Here is a 16,467-nt window from a genome sequence, read left to right on the forward strand (position 1 = left end):
TTTGAGAGGGGAAGGGAACTCATCGACCCCAGGCCTGCCGACAAGTCAGGTTTTAACGGCTTTTCAGAAGGCCTGGAGAGAGGTGAGGGTCTGAATCTCTGCGGGGAGTTCGTTCCAAAGGGCCCGAGCCGCCACAGAGAAGGCCCTCCCCCGGGTAAACAAATGGTTATAAGTTGAAGACTACCTGTACCATCATGTATTATCTACAACAGTTGGGTTCACAAACCACACTTTTGAAGAGCAAACAACAACATTATATTATATGGTATGTAAATTTAGATTCCATAGATGGAATCTAATCCTTCATGGGAGCAAATTTTTCAGACTCATACAGTCTGTGTAGATTTGTTCCACTGTCCCAGCCTCTTCCTATTTTCCTTCCTATTTTCCACAGGCCTGATATTGTCTGATGCTCTCCATCCAAACGTTAACTAGGTTCCACTTTATTTAGCTTGGCAAATTAGCTAAACCAGGCGCTAGTTTATTGAATAAACTGCTATATCATTCCTAACGCTCCCCCCAAATAAAGACACTCCCTGTGCTTATCAGCTGAAAAGGCTAAAAAGCGGCCGGTTAGTTTGCGACTCAGCTCGTTTTGCAGCTCTGGTAATAGCCAATGCCACCTGGCTATTACCAGGGGGAGGGCCTTCTCTGTGGCAGCTCCGGCCCTCTGGAATGAACTCCCCGCAGGGATTCGGACCCTCACCTCTCTCCAGGCCTTCCGAAAAGCCGTCAAAACCTGGCTTTGCCGGCAGGCCTGGGGGTGATGAGTTCCCTCCCCTCTCGACATGTATGGTTGTGCGATTGTTGTCGACTTTTATTAATTTTATTTTGTTTTTTATGTCCCCCCCTTTTTCCCCCTTTGAATTGTTCGCCGCCCTGAGTCCTCCCGGAGAAGGGCGGCATACAAATAATAAAATACCAATACCAATACCAATTGTAGTTTTAATAGTAACACAGTTGGAAGGGGCTTTGGAGGTCCTCTAGTCCAACCCACTGTTCACGCAGCTGACCTTTCTAATCGACAAGCTCAAAGTCTTAGCCACTGAACCACCTAGCCACTAGGACCTCCACCTAGTTTCGCTCTGATCCAGCGCGCTACACTATGCGAATCCTGGTAACTGATAACGAGTAAACCATAGTTCAGCTATCACACAGAGGAAACACGACTCGAGAGACGCGGAAGGTTCCTATTGTGACACCTTCACCGACAACAGTCCCGCACGCCTCCGCCTCAGACACGGCCAGCGTCCACTCGCACGAGGAATCCCCGCCGCAGAGGAGCTGCCCGAGGGAGCCGCGGCGTGACGCGCGAGGGGGCGGGGCTTGCCAACCCCAGAAGCCCGAGGCGCTCAAGATGGCGGCTCCTGGCGAGGCTTTTTGGCGAGGTCGGCGGGTGAGCGAGGGATCGAGGAGCTGAGTGGCTTCGGCCACCGGCATGACTCGGGCTGGTCGGGTGAGAGCTGGCGAACTTCGGCGTGTCTCCGTTTTCCTGGCGGTAGCGGGAATCCCCGGGTGGGGGGGTGGCAGCAGGGGGCGGGAAGGAGGTAGGGGATGCCCGTTGCTTCCCACGGACCTTTGGCCCTCCCCATCTCTCGGCCAGCCTCGTCCCGGTCCCCGATGTTGACCTCCTCGAAGAAGCTGGCCGAGGAACTCCTCTCCCGCTGGCCCAGGAAGCCGCCTTCGCCTGTATTACAGTTTTGCCTCCGAGGTGTGGAGGAACAAGGCGAAATCTGGTGGCGCCAGTACTGACTTGGGAGAGGAGTCGGGAACTTGGAGCGGGTAAATTTTTCTACCTGTCTTCTACTAATCCACTCTCCTAATTCTCTTTTTCTTTCTCACTCTCTTCTCTTTCCTCCCTCCCCCCTCGCAGTAATACAGGGTTTTGTTTTGTTTTTTTAAAAAAAACCTGTATTGAGCATTATAGGTTAAAGCCGTTTTCGGCTACTGAAATGGTTCGCTAATAAGGAAGTGTTTAAAACTTTCTCATGTGCGTTTATACATCGCGCTGTGTTCTGGAAAGCCAGCAAATATGGAGTTTATTCAACCCAGAGCATAACAGGATGAATGAATCCAATCACGGTGTAACTCGTGCTTTCTTTTTATGGTACATGCTAAGAGGAAAAAGAGAGTGAAAGAAGGAAGAGTTATGAATCAATTTAAGATTTCTGCCGGCAGAGTAATAGAAATAAAATTCTGGAGAAAGCAGTTGCTGGAGTTAAAATATGTTTGTATTTTAGGTAAATGTCTAAAAATTAATCTAGAAAGAATTGTAGTTGGATAGTAAATTGACTGCCTTTTTCCTGAAAACACAGTCTTCCTCATGAATCTTTGTTTTGGAAGTTGACATACTGATTAAAAGAGGAATCTATGGTATTTATTTGATGGCTAACACAGATGAGATAGATACAAGATTAATAGTCATATACAATGGAAAATCAGCATTTTTTTCCTGTTCTCAATTAGGATTATATTATTTGTAAATAGGACAAATGATCTTGAGTATGTATCTAAATCCTGTGTTTTTATATAAGTTTCTGCAGATATTTATTAAAATGAACAAACCTTACAAAAGATAAATAAGATTTATTTTAAGATAAAAAGTCATATTTGATAATTTATTCTGCATATATCTCATCTAGCAGCTGCTGTGAAGCAAAATAAACCAACAATTCTGCTAACTGCTTAATGTGAGTTGCAGTTAAATTATCTCAGGATGAAATAAACAATATATTTTTAAGTATCTCATTATTTCTGGAATTGGAATGCATTCTGTATTCTCCAGCAAAATAGCAGGATTTAGATAAATGGAGCCCATACCTTTATGACAAAGCTGCTGCACCACAGGAAGCTCTCGCGACCCTAAGCTTCAGAGTCCTGGGATCCTCCCAACGGTGCATCTCCAAGACTCAGCATCCTGGGAAATGGTCCAGCCCAGTCCCAGCTTTACCCGTCCTTGCTATCTGTACTCTAATTCTCCTGCTGCCCCAGCTAATATCTTCTTGCTTCCACTACTAATGTGGCATTCCCATCCTGGTCCTTCACGAGGAAATCATATGAGCCATCTTCCTCATGTCTCACTAGGAAACCACCATGCATGACCTTGGAAAGAAAGCCTTGTAGAGCCAGCAGCTGTCTTGCTGGACCAAACCAGGCATGGCTTGTTAGCAGTGAGAGCAAGGAGACAGAAAAGGTCAGTTGGGATAACAGGCCTCAGAACAGCTAAAAGAAAGTACCCTGCAGTTGTTAGTGTGGGTGGGCTGCCAAGTGCTGAATTCTGATCACATAACCACCGGGCAAAAAGGTAGTAAGTCCTTTAGTTCATTGTCTCGTCTCTTTGAATAGTGGCTGAATATGTGATCATAAGTCAAAGACTTCTTATCTTAAATAGTTTTGACTCTTGGGAATAAATCATGTTTGAATGAAGCAAAGTTTTACTGTGCACTGCTGAAGCACCAGTATTAGCAGGCTTAGGGAAATCTTGATATTTGCAAATGTTTTTGAAAAAAAAGAAGAAAAATAGCTATACTAAATAGCTGAACAATTATGAAACGATGAGAAATATAATGGGAAATTGGGGAGGTGGTATGGAATAAACTGGTTGAAATCTAAGATGGAGCACCTAAATAGTAACGTTTAATTGAAGCTCTCGTTCACTTAGATTTCTCTATCAGAGAAAGTGTGTTGGTCAGCAATGTCCCTGCCACTGTGAAATATAGGCAAAACAGTTTTGTTCACTTTTAACCTCCTCAGAAATCCCATCCCACATGATTGAGAAAGACAATGTGCTAAGATAAAAGTAAGGATACAGTTTTAGGAAATTTTAATAATTTGGGAGAAATAGAGAGTTGGATATATCCATGATCAGGATGGCCCCCTCATATCAAACTTAGATCCCATATTACAACTTAGGCATGTTTAGTGGTTGATGGTTTGCTTTTGAATAAATCATAAAACTGACTTTTTGATTAAGAAAAGCTTTTCCTTTGATTAAGAAAAAATGGGTTAACCTATACTAATTTTTAAAAAAATCTCTTGTAATAGCTGCCATTTCAGAATATAAGCTTTGCCTCTAGCATAAGCAATACAGATTTCTAATTATAGTATCTCTCCCACCCCACCTCTCTCTTTCCCACCCCGTGTGTGTGTGTGTGTGTGTGTGTGTGTATCTGTGTCTGTGATACGTTACACTAAGATCCCTAATGTATAAAAATCAGATCACAGTATATCTAGTCATTATAATAACTATACATTGTTCTCTTTTTTAAATACAGTTCTAAATGGAGTTGATTTTAGTCTTTGTGATTTAAGTCTCAGTGTGTAGAACAAAGGGTGCTGTTTTCACTTCAGATCATTTTCAGAATGGACAGAAATGTTTTGATCATGAAACTCTGCTTCAAATTCGGATGTTTTTACATAGCTTCCTAAAGACAGTTATGAACATATATACCTATATTACTTTCTTGGTCTATTGATCTGAGAGCCTTAATGGTTTTGTTTTTGTGGTGTGATACTAAAAGCACTTTTTCCCCTCATTTTCAGGTGAAAATGCAAAACCTAAGAAACTGTTGGGCTGATGAATTTCTGTAGTATATTCTCAACATTGTGAGATTGACAATGGATAAATGTAAGCATGTAGGCCGACTACGGCTTGCCCAGGACCATTCAATTGTGAATCCTCACAAATGGCATTGTATGGTATGCAATACTACAGAATCTGTATGGGCCTGTCTCAGTTGCTCTCATGTTGCTTGTGGAAGATATATTGAAGAACATGCACTAAAGCACTTTCAGGAAAGCAATCATCCAGTAGCATTGGAAGTAAATGAACTCTACATTTTTTGCTATCTTTGTGATGATTATGTTTTAATGATAATGCAACTGGTGACATAAAACTTTTACGAAGTATACTAAGTGCAATCAAGAGCCAGAATTATGACTGTACTACTCGGAGTGGTAGGATTTTGCGATCTATGGGCATAAGTGATGATCTTTCACATAATAATGCTCAGGCTTTGCTTCGAAGTCAAGACCGTATGTTCACAGCCCTATGGCACAGGAGGCATGCATTAATGGGCAAAGTATTTAGAACTTGGTTTGAACTAACGCCAACTGGGAAAAAGATTTTAGAAGAAGATAAGCTGTGTGAACAGGCAGAAGAAAGACGAGTCAATGCTAGGAAGAAAAGAGAAGAGCGAAAGCGCCAATTGAAGGAGGAAATGGAAAAAATACCACCAAGGAAAAGCTTTCGCTTACAAAAGCAAAACGAAGAATCTTCAGTCTGTGCACTAAAAATGCCACAAAATTTGGGCTCTGATATAGAGCTGAAAGTAGCAGCTACCTCAGATGATGTAAAGTTAAAAAAAATTAATGACTCTCCAGCCAAACGAAGACCTACTATGACTCCTGGTGTGACAGGACTACGTAACTTGGGAAATACTTGCTATATGAATTCAATTCTTCAGGTATTGAGTCATTTGTTCATATTTCGTGAATGTTTTTTAAAGCTTGATTTAAACCAAACACAAGAGTTATTAGCAGTTGCCGCCAGTGGCAAAACAAGATCCTCTACAAAGCAGCCTCTATCTGCTAGCTTTGATGTTCAAGAACAGAAAACCTTTGTTAAGGACCAGATATTTTCTACAAGGCGATTTAGTACATCATCAGGTTTAAGTGGTGGTGGATCAAGTAATAGAAATATGGAACTTATTCAGCCCAAGGAACCAAGTTCAAAGTACATTTCTCTTTGTCATGAATTACATACTTTGTTTCAAGTTATGTGGTCTGGCAAGTGGGCATTGGTGTCTCCTTTTGCCATGCTCCATTCCGTGTGGAAACTAATCCCAGCCTTCCATGGTTATGCCCAACAAGATGCTCAGGAATTTCTTTGTGAACTTTTGGATAAAGTCCAACAAGAATTGGAGACGGTTAGAGCAAAAAGCCCGGCCCTCATTCCTGCTTCTCAAAGGAAACTCATTAAAAACGTTTTGAATGTGGTCAACACTATTTTTCATGGACAGCTTTTAAGTCAGGTAAATACTTTAGAATAAGATTATTCAATGAGTATTTGATAGAAAATTCAGTGCAGTATAAGATTGCAGACTGAGCTTCCTCACTGTCTTATGCCAAATAAGAATCCAACTTAGTATTGTATTTTGAGTAAGCAATATTTTGTACTGTTTCAAGAAGGCTGCTACATCACTTATTTCGTAAATTAAGAATTGTCTTCTTTCTTACAGTTCTGTCAGCATATTATGATTGTATAAAAAGTTTGTGTAAAGACATAGTTACGCAGATTCCCATTAATATACAAGCAGAACGTGTTTAAAAAGAAGACATTACTTGTGTCAATACTCTTACACTGAGTCACAAGAAAGTATAAATGGCATCAGCCCAGTATTTCTCCTGGTACAAGGACAAAGATTTAAAAATATTTTAATTTTTTTATGTCCTTTACTGTTTGAAGGATTTTCTGCTTCTAAAGTTGTTATATTTAATAACTTAGAAATTAATTTTGATTTTATTTATATTACACAGGGATTCTCTGTAGACAAAACTTTAGAACTACAAGTATTCCTCAACTTATGACCACAGTGGAACCCAAAATTTATGTTACTGAGACTTGTTAAGTGAATTTTACCCCATTTTACAGCCTTTCTTGCCAGTGTTATTAAATGAATCACTGCAGTTGTTATATTTACTAAAAGTATAATCTTTATTGTCATTGTACTTAAATACAACGAAATTGGTTGTAACACAATTGTTAAAAGAATCTGGCTTACCTATTGACTTTTTTGGTCAGAAGGTCGCCAAAGGTGATCACATGATACCAGGACATTGCAACTATCATAAATATGAATCAGTTGCCAAGCACCTGAATTTTGATCACATGACCGTGGGGATGCTATAATGGTCATAAGTCATTTTTTCAGTGCCATTGTAACTGAATAGGTACTAAATGAATTGTTTTAAGTTGAGGACTACCTGTATTTTAACAAATAGACGTATATAAAAAAAACCTTGTTCTTTAGTAAAGATCTTGAGGTAATTTCAAAAGTGAAATAAAGATAAATTCAGTAGAACAAGTAAAAATAAGCAATAGTATTTCCATAATTAAAGTTTGGTTAAATGAAAAATTACTTCCATTTAGCCACAGAATGGGCATTTAATCCTGTTAGATCTGTGCTTGTCTATTATGGTACCACCTTTTCCAACTAAACAATTTTAGCTTAGCTTAGCTAGCTTAAGCTTTTGTGAACTGTAGTTCACTTTACATCTGATGAAGTGAATTGCAATTTACAAATGTACACATTTTAATAAAAATGTGTTAATTAAAAATATCTAATAGAGTGTGCCTGATTTTTTTAAAAAATGGTACAAATATGTTATATTTTTTCTTACTACTTATGTAATGTAACAGTGTATATTAAACAATGTGCTGCTTTGACTCCGTTTCTAAATACATTTGTCAAGCTCCCAGGGACTTTGATTCACAACTCAATTACTCTTGACTTTCTTTGATGGAACTACTCTGGCATTATAGGTTGGATTCCAATTCAGATAGCTTGTTAGAACATCCTCTGTTGTCCAAGTATACTTTACTCCTGAATGTCATTAATGCTTTGTTTGTGGTTAATGCATGTAATTTATTTTATTATTAGATCTGATTAATTTATTAGATTGTTATCCCATTGCAATTATTTTTATAAATGAGTCAAGGCAAGCAAATTTAAATAGTACTCCATCCTCCTATTTTCTCCACACATCCTTGTGAGGTGAGTTGGACTGAGAGAGAGAGAGTAATGCCCTATTGGGTAGCTATCATTGGATAATTATTTTGTGTTTGGAAAGTTTGTTTTTAAAGAGTCCTGCACTATGTCTGCTCCTTATGAGAGAAGAGTTCATTTCATAGTCAGGTGATAGATTCTTACCTTAGCTGTGCATGGGTCTTCATTTATACACTCCTCTGAGTTCAAGAACAGAGATCTACAATTATTGTAAGAATCTCTCACTGTGATCTGCAAGCAATCTCTGTCATGATATGCAATTTTGAGATATCTACAAGATATTTAGTAAGTCCACTGAAGGCTGGTGGTGTTTACACAGATTTGGAAACAAGGGTATTTGATGACATTGGTATAGAGATCCCCAGTTAGTTCCAAGTAACAACAGATGCAGAGCTACCCATCTCTGTTTGTTTTGTTATACAAGAACCATGGAATCTGGATGCAGAGACTCGCAAACCATGACTATAACTCTTCACATTGTGAAGACAAATAGTTTATGCATTAAGCAAATTTGCTGTTTAATTGGTGGTCTGCCTAGGCTAAATTGCTAAGCAAAATCATTACTAAAGTCAGTAGTTAAAGCTAGATTTTTTCAATATGAGCTGAAAATTAGATTGCTCAACCTCACTTTGGCATGCCTTGAAAGTTTATTTGACGGGTGAAAAGAAATAATTCATATGCATATGATAGTAAATAGATTTAAACTATAGCAAAATTATTTATTTTCTAAAGAAAATAACTAACGATACTAAGATTTTAGTATACTGTACTTCAGAGAAGAAATGTAAGAGTATTGAGATCTGAAATGGACCCTGTGCTTTGGATGCTGCTTTGGCATCCTGGCTGCATCAATCATTAGTAAAAAGTCATGTCTTTTTTGGGCTTACACATCTCAGGAAACTATGCAATTAAGATGGTGAGGTGAAGAAAGGCAGCCAACATGTGATTATACTTTCCATAAGATCTCCTGAATGCCAGTATTTCCTAAACCATAGGTCTACCATGCAGGCTTAGGAAGAGAATAATGTTAAGGAGCTGCCATTAAGTAGAATAAAGCGCCCACACTGGATCTAAAGAAATTTGTTCTTTTTAGATCCAAATATTTACACCGTACAAATATCCAAATAGTTCAGACTGTCCTGTATTCTTTATCTTAATTTCTGTTAATTTATTCTTCAGCGGTCTTTCCTGTATATTTATGCTCACTATAGCATTTATTTAGAGATTAAGGTTTTAAATCAATAAGCTTTTGGGACTAAAAAAATAGTGTTTTGTTTTGTACAAGTTTCCTACAATTATAGTATGCAGTATATCCATCCATATTATCTTTATTGTACATTTTTGGGGGTTTATATGAATTAGGAACTTAGTGAAATGGGATGATCCAAAAATATTTTGCCCAGATCTGATTGGGCTTTTTCTACAAAGTTTTTTTAATTTTAAGATATACAGTTGTGTGACATTATATGGCTTCTTTAAAACTCTACTTTGCTATAATATTACTAACCCTTCCCTTTCAAAAATAAACTATTTTGAGGGAAAAGCTAGCCATACTTTCCAATTTTGATTTAATCTTTAAATGGCTGTGGATCCTGAAATTAAGAATGGGGCTCCTACAAGATGACAGAGAAAACAAGTAATTTCTCTTTGCTTTGTTTATTCATATATAGTTAGCTGTTTTAAATTCTTTAAAAAGAGCTGGAAATTCAAATTAACTGATGGTTTGTATTGACAGGTAACATGCCTTGCATGTGACAACAAATCAAATACTGTAGAGCCTTTCTGGGACTTGTCATTGGAATTTCCTGAAAGATACCACTGCAATGGGAGGGAGACAACCTGTCAGTATCCATGCTTGTTGACAGAGATGTTGGCCAAATTTACAGAAACTGAAGCTTTAGAAGGGAAGATATATGCCTGTAACCAGTGCAACAGTGAGTAACGACTGTATGTACTCATGGATCTGATTTTCATATATGATGTTAACTAATAGGGTTATTTTAAAAAATTGTTACCTACATGAGATATTTTAATAGAATGTGAAACAAACTTTGTGTACATCATTAGCACAAATGGCTACTCTTTACCTTGCATGCTTACCAGTGAATAGATACTGCAATCTAAATTGTATCTTTACTGTTCTGCCAATCAAAATGTATTTTTATGATAGTTCTAAAGTGATTACTTCTAATTTAACTTGGTATGCACAAAAAACCTGTTACTGTATTTTGGAATAGTTCTATAATGCCTCATTTGTATTTTTAGTCTGTATATCATGTACATATTAAAGGGTATTAATCTAACTTTATAATGTGATCTGCTAAAAATTAGAGGGAGGCTATTTTTCTTACAGCAAAACGGAGAAATTTTCTTCTAAACCTGTTCTACTCACAGAGGCACAGAAGCAGCTTCTGGTGTGCCACCTACCTCAGATTCTGCGGCTACACCTTAAGCGATTCAGGTAATATAGTAAACTGTCTCTGTGAGGTTTATTTTTTACTTTTGTTCAATGAATTATTTCTTTAATAGTTAGCAAGCTACATTCTCTATATGGCATTGCCATGATTATGTCTTTTAAGAAAGTAATTAAGAGATTTTTGTAATAATTATTACAGCTGATATAAAGTGTTTTAAACATTTACCCATTCCAAAACAAGTAGATTTATGAGGAAAGCAAAATTGTCAAGTGAACTTAAATGAAAACTTTCCATAAATTTTGAAGATGAGAGGAATACTGGGTTTTACTGGTTCGATAGCTTTGTTATTATAGTAATAGCTAGTTTATACTATTAAGGAAAAGTAAAAAGTTGAGGTTTGATGTTAATGCCTTATTTTACCGCACCAGATAGAGTTGGAAGTCTATGCTTTTCCCCCTCTTCTTTCTTCCATTTTCCTCCCTTTTGTTTCCTACTATTTGCTTTTGTATTTTATATTATAAGCTAATAAAACTTAAAACATGAAAGAAGATGAGAGGAATACTATGCAACTTATTGGGACCCTTAGTGGGAGCTCCTTGGGAATGGAGTCTATATATAGATCTTGTTTAGTAACCAGAATTGGGCTAGCAAAGAAGTTAAGTGAAACTACAATTGTGCTTACGAACTTATTTCAGCTTTGTATTACAAATGCAGAACTGGTTGTGAAGTTATGTTTTCATCGCTGTTATAATGGATCACTCATCGAGGCAATAATTAAACAAGAACTACCTGTAAGAGTAATAAATCAGAAACACACTATAAAATTTTTTGACTAAAAATAAAGTCCAGTATATTTTCACACAACTAAATAGATTGAAAACTATACAACTGGTGAGATTCTCCCATAAAATGCTTGAAACTTATAAGGCCTTTACAGAATCTTTATCTGGAACCCTGTGGAACTAATGGCAGTACAGAATTATTGATTGAAGTATGACAGATTTAGAGGACTTTGAACTAATCACCAAATATACTGAGAGACAAATTCCAATAGCAGGCATTAAATAGTATTAATAGACAAGGGAGATAAAAAGAACTCTGGATTTTAAATACAAAAGGAAGACTTATAAGAGCAGATTATTGTGGTTAAATTAAAAGGTATTTTAAATATTAGAAATTTCTTAAAAGTAAGAACACAAGAAAAAAACCTGCTTCATTTTTCCTCCTGTAGATGGTCAGGACGCAATCATCGTGAGAAGATTGGTGTGCATGTCAACTTTGATGAAATTCTAAACATGGAACCCTATTGTTGCAGAAAATCTCTAAAATCCCTTATAGGAGATTACTTTATCTATGATTTGTCTGCTGTTGTGATGCATCATGGGAAAGGATTTGGTTCAGGACACTACACTGCCTATTGCTATAATTCAGATGGAGGTAATTCAGATGGAAGGGCACAGATTATTGAATTTATATGAGAAATACAATTAATAAGGTTATCTTTTAATGGCAATACTTTTTGGAGATTTTATATTATAAGCAATGTTTACATTCTTGAGATTCATAATCTGGAAATCTGAAAATTATAGCCTATCACATTGAAAGAAAGTCTCTCAGTTGAACTACCTTGCATGAAATCCTATTTTCTCCTGAATATTAGAAACTGTTTCATATAATTATTTCAGATACAGCTGTTTCTGTATTGAACAACTTTGAAAGGTGTGTGTGTGCTTACATTACACTAGGAATGTTGCCTTTGTTTGCCTCTAATTATAAATCACTACACAAAGTGAATGAAAGGTTTAATTTGGCTGTGGCCTTCATATGGAAGTGGTTGTTACTATGGCGGCATAGTGCTGCATTGGTTAAATATTTGGCCTGGTTCAGCACAATGTTGGTTATATACTTAATAAACTATAGATTCTTAAATTACAAAAATATCAATCCTGTGCTTTTAGAAGAAAACATCTATATTGCAATTTTTATTACTCTTATTTTTGTTGTTCTAGGGTTCTGGGTACACTGCAATGATTCCAAGCTCACCATGTGCACTATGGAAGAAGTATGCAAGGCCCAGGCATATATTTTATTTTATACCCAACGAGTTACTTTAATGAATGGACATTGGGGAATGTCAGGTCTCGACTCACCATCTGGGAAACAGGCAAATACTGAAGTTAATGGCTCCAATGAGAAAAGTGACAGCTAATTCAGAGCCAAATTGCTATGTACATGATAAGTCTGAATTGCGCAAAAATGTACTAAATCTGCCTTCTGGAGCCAAACCCTATTACGCATTCAGAACTTTTGTACCTTTTAAACTCATTCATGACAGTAACTTCCCAAGTTATTAGCATATATATCTCAATTGTTAAGATAAAATTTTCCATTTGAATCTTTAAATTTTACCTCAAGCTGTTTTTCAGCATTTTAATATTTTGAAGTAGGAAACGTAGATGAGGAACATGGGTGGACAAACTCTGGACTATTTTTAAATTAAAAGCTGTGTTTTATACTACTTCTAGCAGTACTGTGGATATTGTCTGCAGGAATCTGTCTTGCTTCCATGATTAAAATATGTGATGGTAATAAATGCATTTAAGTTTTCTTCTGGTGATGTTAAAATATTCTCTCTGTTCTGTAACCGAAGAGTTCAAGTAGTACAATACTTTTCACATATTATTAAAGCACTAAATCACTAGAAAGATCAGCAACATTAAAATATATAATTTCCATAGCCTATTTATTATTTCACTCCAAGTATACTGCTGAATTAAATGGAAACCTGTGAGGAAGGCTGTGTAAATGGCAATTCCAATTGCAAAAACAGCTCATAAGCTTTTTGCCACAGGTTCTATATCTAATCTGGTGTACAGGTAGTCCTTGACTTACAACTGGTCAATTAGTGACTGAAATTATGATGGACCCCTCCCCCCACCAGTCAGTATGATTGCATTTGGGAAACCCAACAACTAGTGTGCGTTCATGGCTTGTTTGCAGTGTGTCATTCATATGACTTCAATTTATGTTTGTTGCCAGAAACAGGCATTTTCTTCTGGTTCTGTAAAAACCCATTGTGGTCAATGGATTTGTTTAACAACCATGGTAATTTTCTTACATCAACAGCCAAAATAATATAAAATTGGGTTTATCACATGATGACCTGCATGACGTATTCCATCCAGGGTCAGTTATGATCATAAGTTTAATAACTGTACTCTGATCTGTGACTTGCCATACTAAAATCCATGGTAGATGATAAAAACTCTGGTTTTGATTTTTGCTATTAACATCTGGAAATGTTTTACAGCAAAGATGTGTCGGCCAGGTTACCACTATAGCATAACTTTCCTAAATGCTGTTTATAGTTTCTACTGGAAAAGAAAATTCAAATTATTGCTCTATACATATTAATGATTTTTTTTCTCTAGCGTGCTCCCTCCTATCTAAATTTAAAGGCCTTTGTGTTCAATTTTTCTTTGAGTGCTTCAGTTTCAGTTGCTCCTTTATGTTCATTTATCCAATACAAAATTGCAGCATAGGTTAGGTTTGGCAATTAGGAGGGTCATTCTGATCAAACTGGAGGGACATTCAGGTTATGACTAGATTGCAATACTGTTCAGTGTTCATACTACTGCAACATTGAGGCTCAAACTAAAATTCTCCAGAACATAAAAAAAAACCAAAAAAAACAGCCTTTAACTTTTTGCCCTACTGATCTAAATATGAACAGTTATCTAAACTACAGTTCTCTCAAATTGGTGGTATTCAAAAAAATTTCACCATGGTTTGAAGAAACCATTCTCATCTGCTGTGAAGTATCCTGTACAAAGATGGCAAGAAAGGCTGTGTTAGTACCATGCATTCGCATATAGGAATATTCATGTGGAAAAAAGCACTTGTGCCTACTCACCGTTTCTTCTGAAAACAGGTTTGCAAAAATGACTTTAGATATAGCTGAATTTACATAGAAATCTATTTTAATTCTTCATAGGAAACTTTTAAGAATCAAGTTTGCACTCTTGAATAATTGATTTCTTGCCACAGAATAGATCCACAGAAAGCCAAACCCAGGAACTGTAATACAGAGAGGGCCTTTGTCCAAGTTACAATAATAATTACATTGAATCTCATTAAGAGATTAAAATATTTGTTTCGGATATCTTATGAGGGTTAATTATTTTCATTTACAACAAAAGTTGCCTTCCTCTACATGTTTCATGTTAATGGCTATTATTTGCAAGGCAAGCCTACTCAGCAGATACACTTTTCTTTTCCATGTATTTTCTGCATCACACGAGGTAGCAAAAGATATAATAGTTCAGTCTTATCTTGAGAACACAATGGTTCAAGTGAAAGACACATGGTAGAGCAAGCACACTAAAGAGCAAGTTATTTTCAGGCAGATAACATTACAAATTTAGAAGGTATAAGCTCTGTTTTTACCACTTTAAAAGATGCACAAGATTATTTGTAAATAAAATAATGTGAAAGAGGAACAGAACAGAAAAAGAAGATATGAAAAAAGGATTCAGTAAGAAATTAAAAGGACTGAGGAATATAATAGGAATAATACAATGAACTTAAAAGACAATTACAATGCATCAGATTTTACTTCCATGCTGAATTATATTCTATGACACAGATTCAATCTTTTTTAAAAAGTCCCAGTGTCTGTACAATCAGTTCAGGTAGTTCTTTTTAGCCTGTGCTTTTAACATTTAGGTTGTCATAAATTCCCAAATGTAAAACCTTTTATTTCTTTTTATATGCTTGCGAAGAAAGAGTTTCACCTATCCTCTTGTCTTTTAATCTTAAGTAATACCATTAGCGACAATAGATATTTTAATCTCCTGCTTAGTTTCTCTGTTGCAAAAATATGCTGTGGTGTGAAGGAAAGGCTTCAGCTTTATTACATAAAAACCTAAAGTCAAAAATTGCATGCTTGTTGCTTATACTTTGTTTTTCAAAAAGTCTTAAACATAGTGCTGATTGTTCAACTATTTCCAGTTCTATTGTCTTTGTAAAACTCCTTCATTTGGACACAGAAGGCCAAAACTGAACTTTGAGAATGCAAATCTTGTAACAGACGCTTCATTCTAAACTCCAACATTTCTCTTATACTGGCATCCTCTTGTCTTATTTTTCTTTCTCCCCTTGTTTCACCTTTCCCTTAGGAATTATACTTGATTTCTCATCAGTTCTCTGCAAGTGAAACTATTTACACTACAATAAGCCATATACCAGCAGCCTGCTGATTACAACTTGCTTGCAGCCTTTTACATGTATACTTTTTCTGACACAAATAATAAGAATTCAATATTTAAAATATTCTTTTAGTGTCTACAAAAACATGGAAAGTTATTAAAAGTGAAATATCCCTTCTGGCTTCTTAAGAATTCAGCATCATGTATTTTTAATTGCAATAGCCAAGATTATAGGTTGGCAAAGCTATAATATATTTAGCAGCTTCAAACTGCCCAAGTTAAACAGTACTGCAAGTAAGAAACCTCTGAGTTTATACAATCTTAATGAGCTCTGCAACTACTACACAGTAGCTCCACCAAAACATTTAACAATTTTAATCTTTATATCTATTAAATGTTCCATTAATCATATATGCAAATTATAAGTTGATTTAATATTCCTGGTTTGAATAGAACAAAAAGCACTATGCTTCAAACTTTTTGTATGTTAAAAACAGAATGATTCTGTGAGTTTGATTGGCTTCAACTATACTGCATAGGAGATAAACTCCTTGTATCAAGCTTTTATAAGTAAAAAATTCTAATAAATTAAAATATAGAAGCTCACATGTAGTTAGTAGAAATAGCCTGTTATAAAACAGGCTTATATGAACACTAGTGTTTATCATACAGGAATGGCAGAGAATAAACGTACTAGCTTATTTCAGTGGTAGGCTCCAGAATTAGTAGATCCCACACTTGGAATTTGAGAGGGAGCTCACGCTGTACTTTTTAATGAGCAATATGTTGCCAAAAAAAGTGAAATGGCCTTTGAGTTTGATTACAGGTGGCTTCATGGATACACCATTGCAATTCTCTATACTGCACACCACTGCAATTTTCTAAAAATACTATAGAAGCATTTACATTGGATTTTTAAAAATTCAAAGTCTACAGTACGGCCTTGGATTTACCATATGTTGCCTTCACTGCTGCTTAATTTTGCAACCAAGTCAAGCAGCTGCAAAATTCCCTCAAATTCTACATCAGCCCATCATGATTCACCGTTTACTTCTC

General features: G+C 36.3%; 1 protein-coding gene across 1 annotated transcript; it reads left to right on the plus strand.

The window, feature by feature from the left end:
* The first annotated feature begins 1,284 nt into the window (after positions 1-1,284).
* Positions 1,285-15,499, plus strand: USP44 (ubiquitin specific peptidase 44). Its single transcript, XM_032220524.1, is given in 7 exon segments — positions 1,285-1,456; positions 4,543-4,864; positions 4,867-6,032; positions 9,523-9,721; positions 10,182-10,248; positions 11,436-11,641; positions 12,214-15,499. Coding segments are annotated over 6 exon segments (2,085 nt in total). The 5' UTR covers positions 1,285-1,456; positions 4,543-4,617; the 3' UTR covers positions 12,414-15,499.
* Positions 15,500-16,467: the final 968 nt, after the last annotated feature.

Source organism: Thamnophis elegans, chromosome 7 (assembly GCF_009769535.1).
Source record: "Thamnophis elegans isolate rThaEle1 chromosome 7, rThaEle1.pri, whole genome shotgun sequence".
NCBI classification, from domain to species: domain Eukaryota; kingdom Metazoa; phylum Chordata; class Lepidosauria; order Squamata; family Colubridae; genus Thamnophis; species Thamnophis elegans.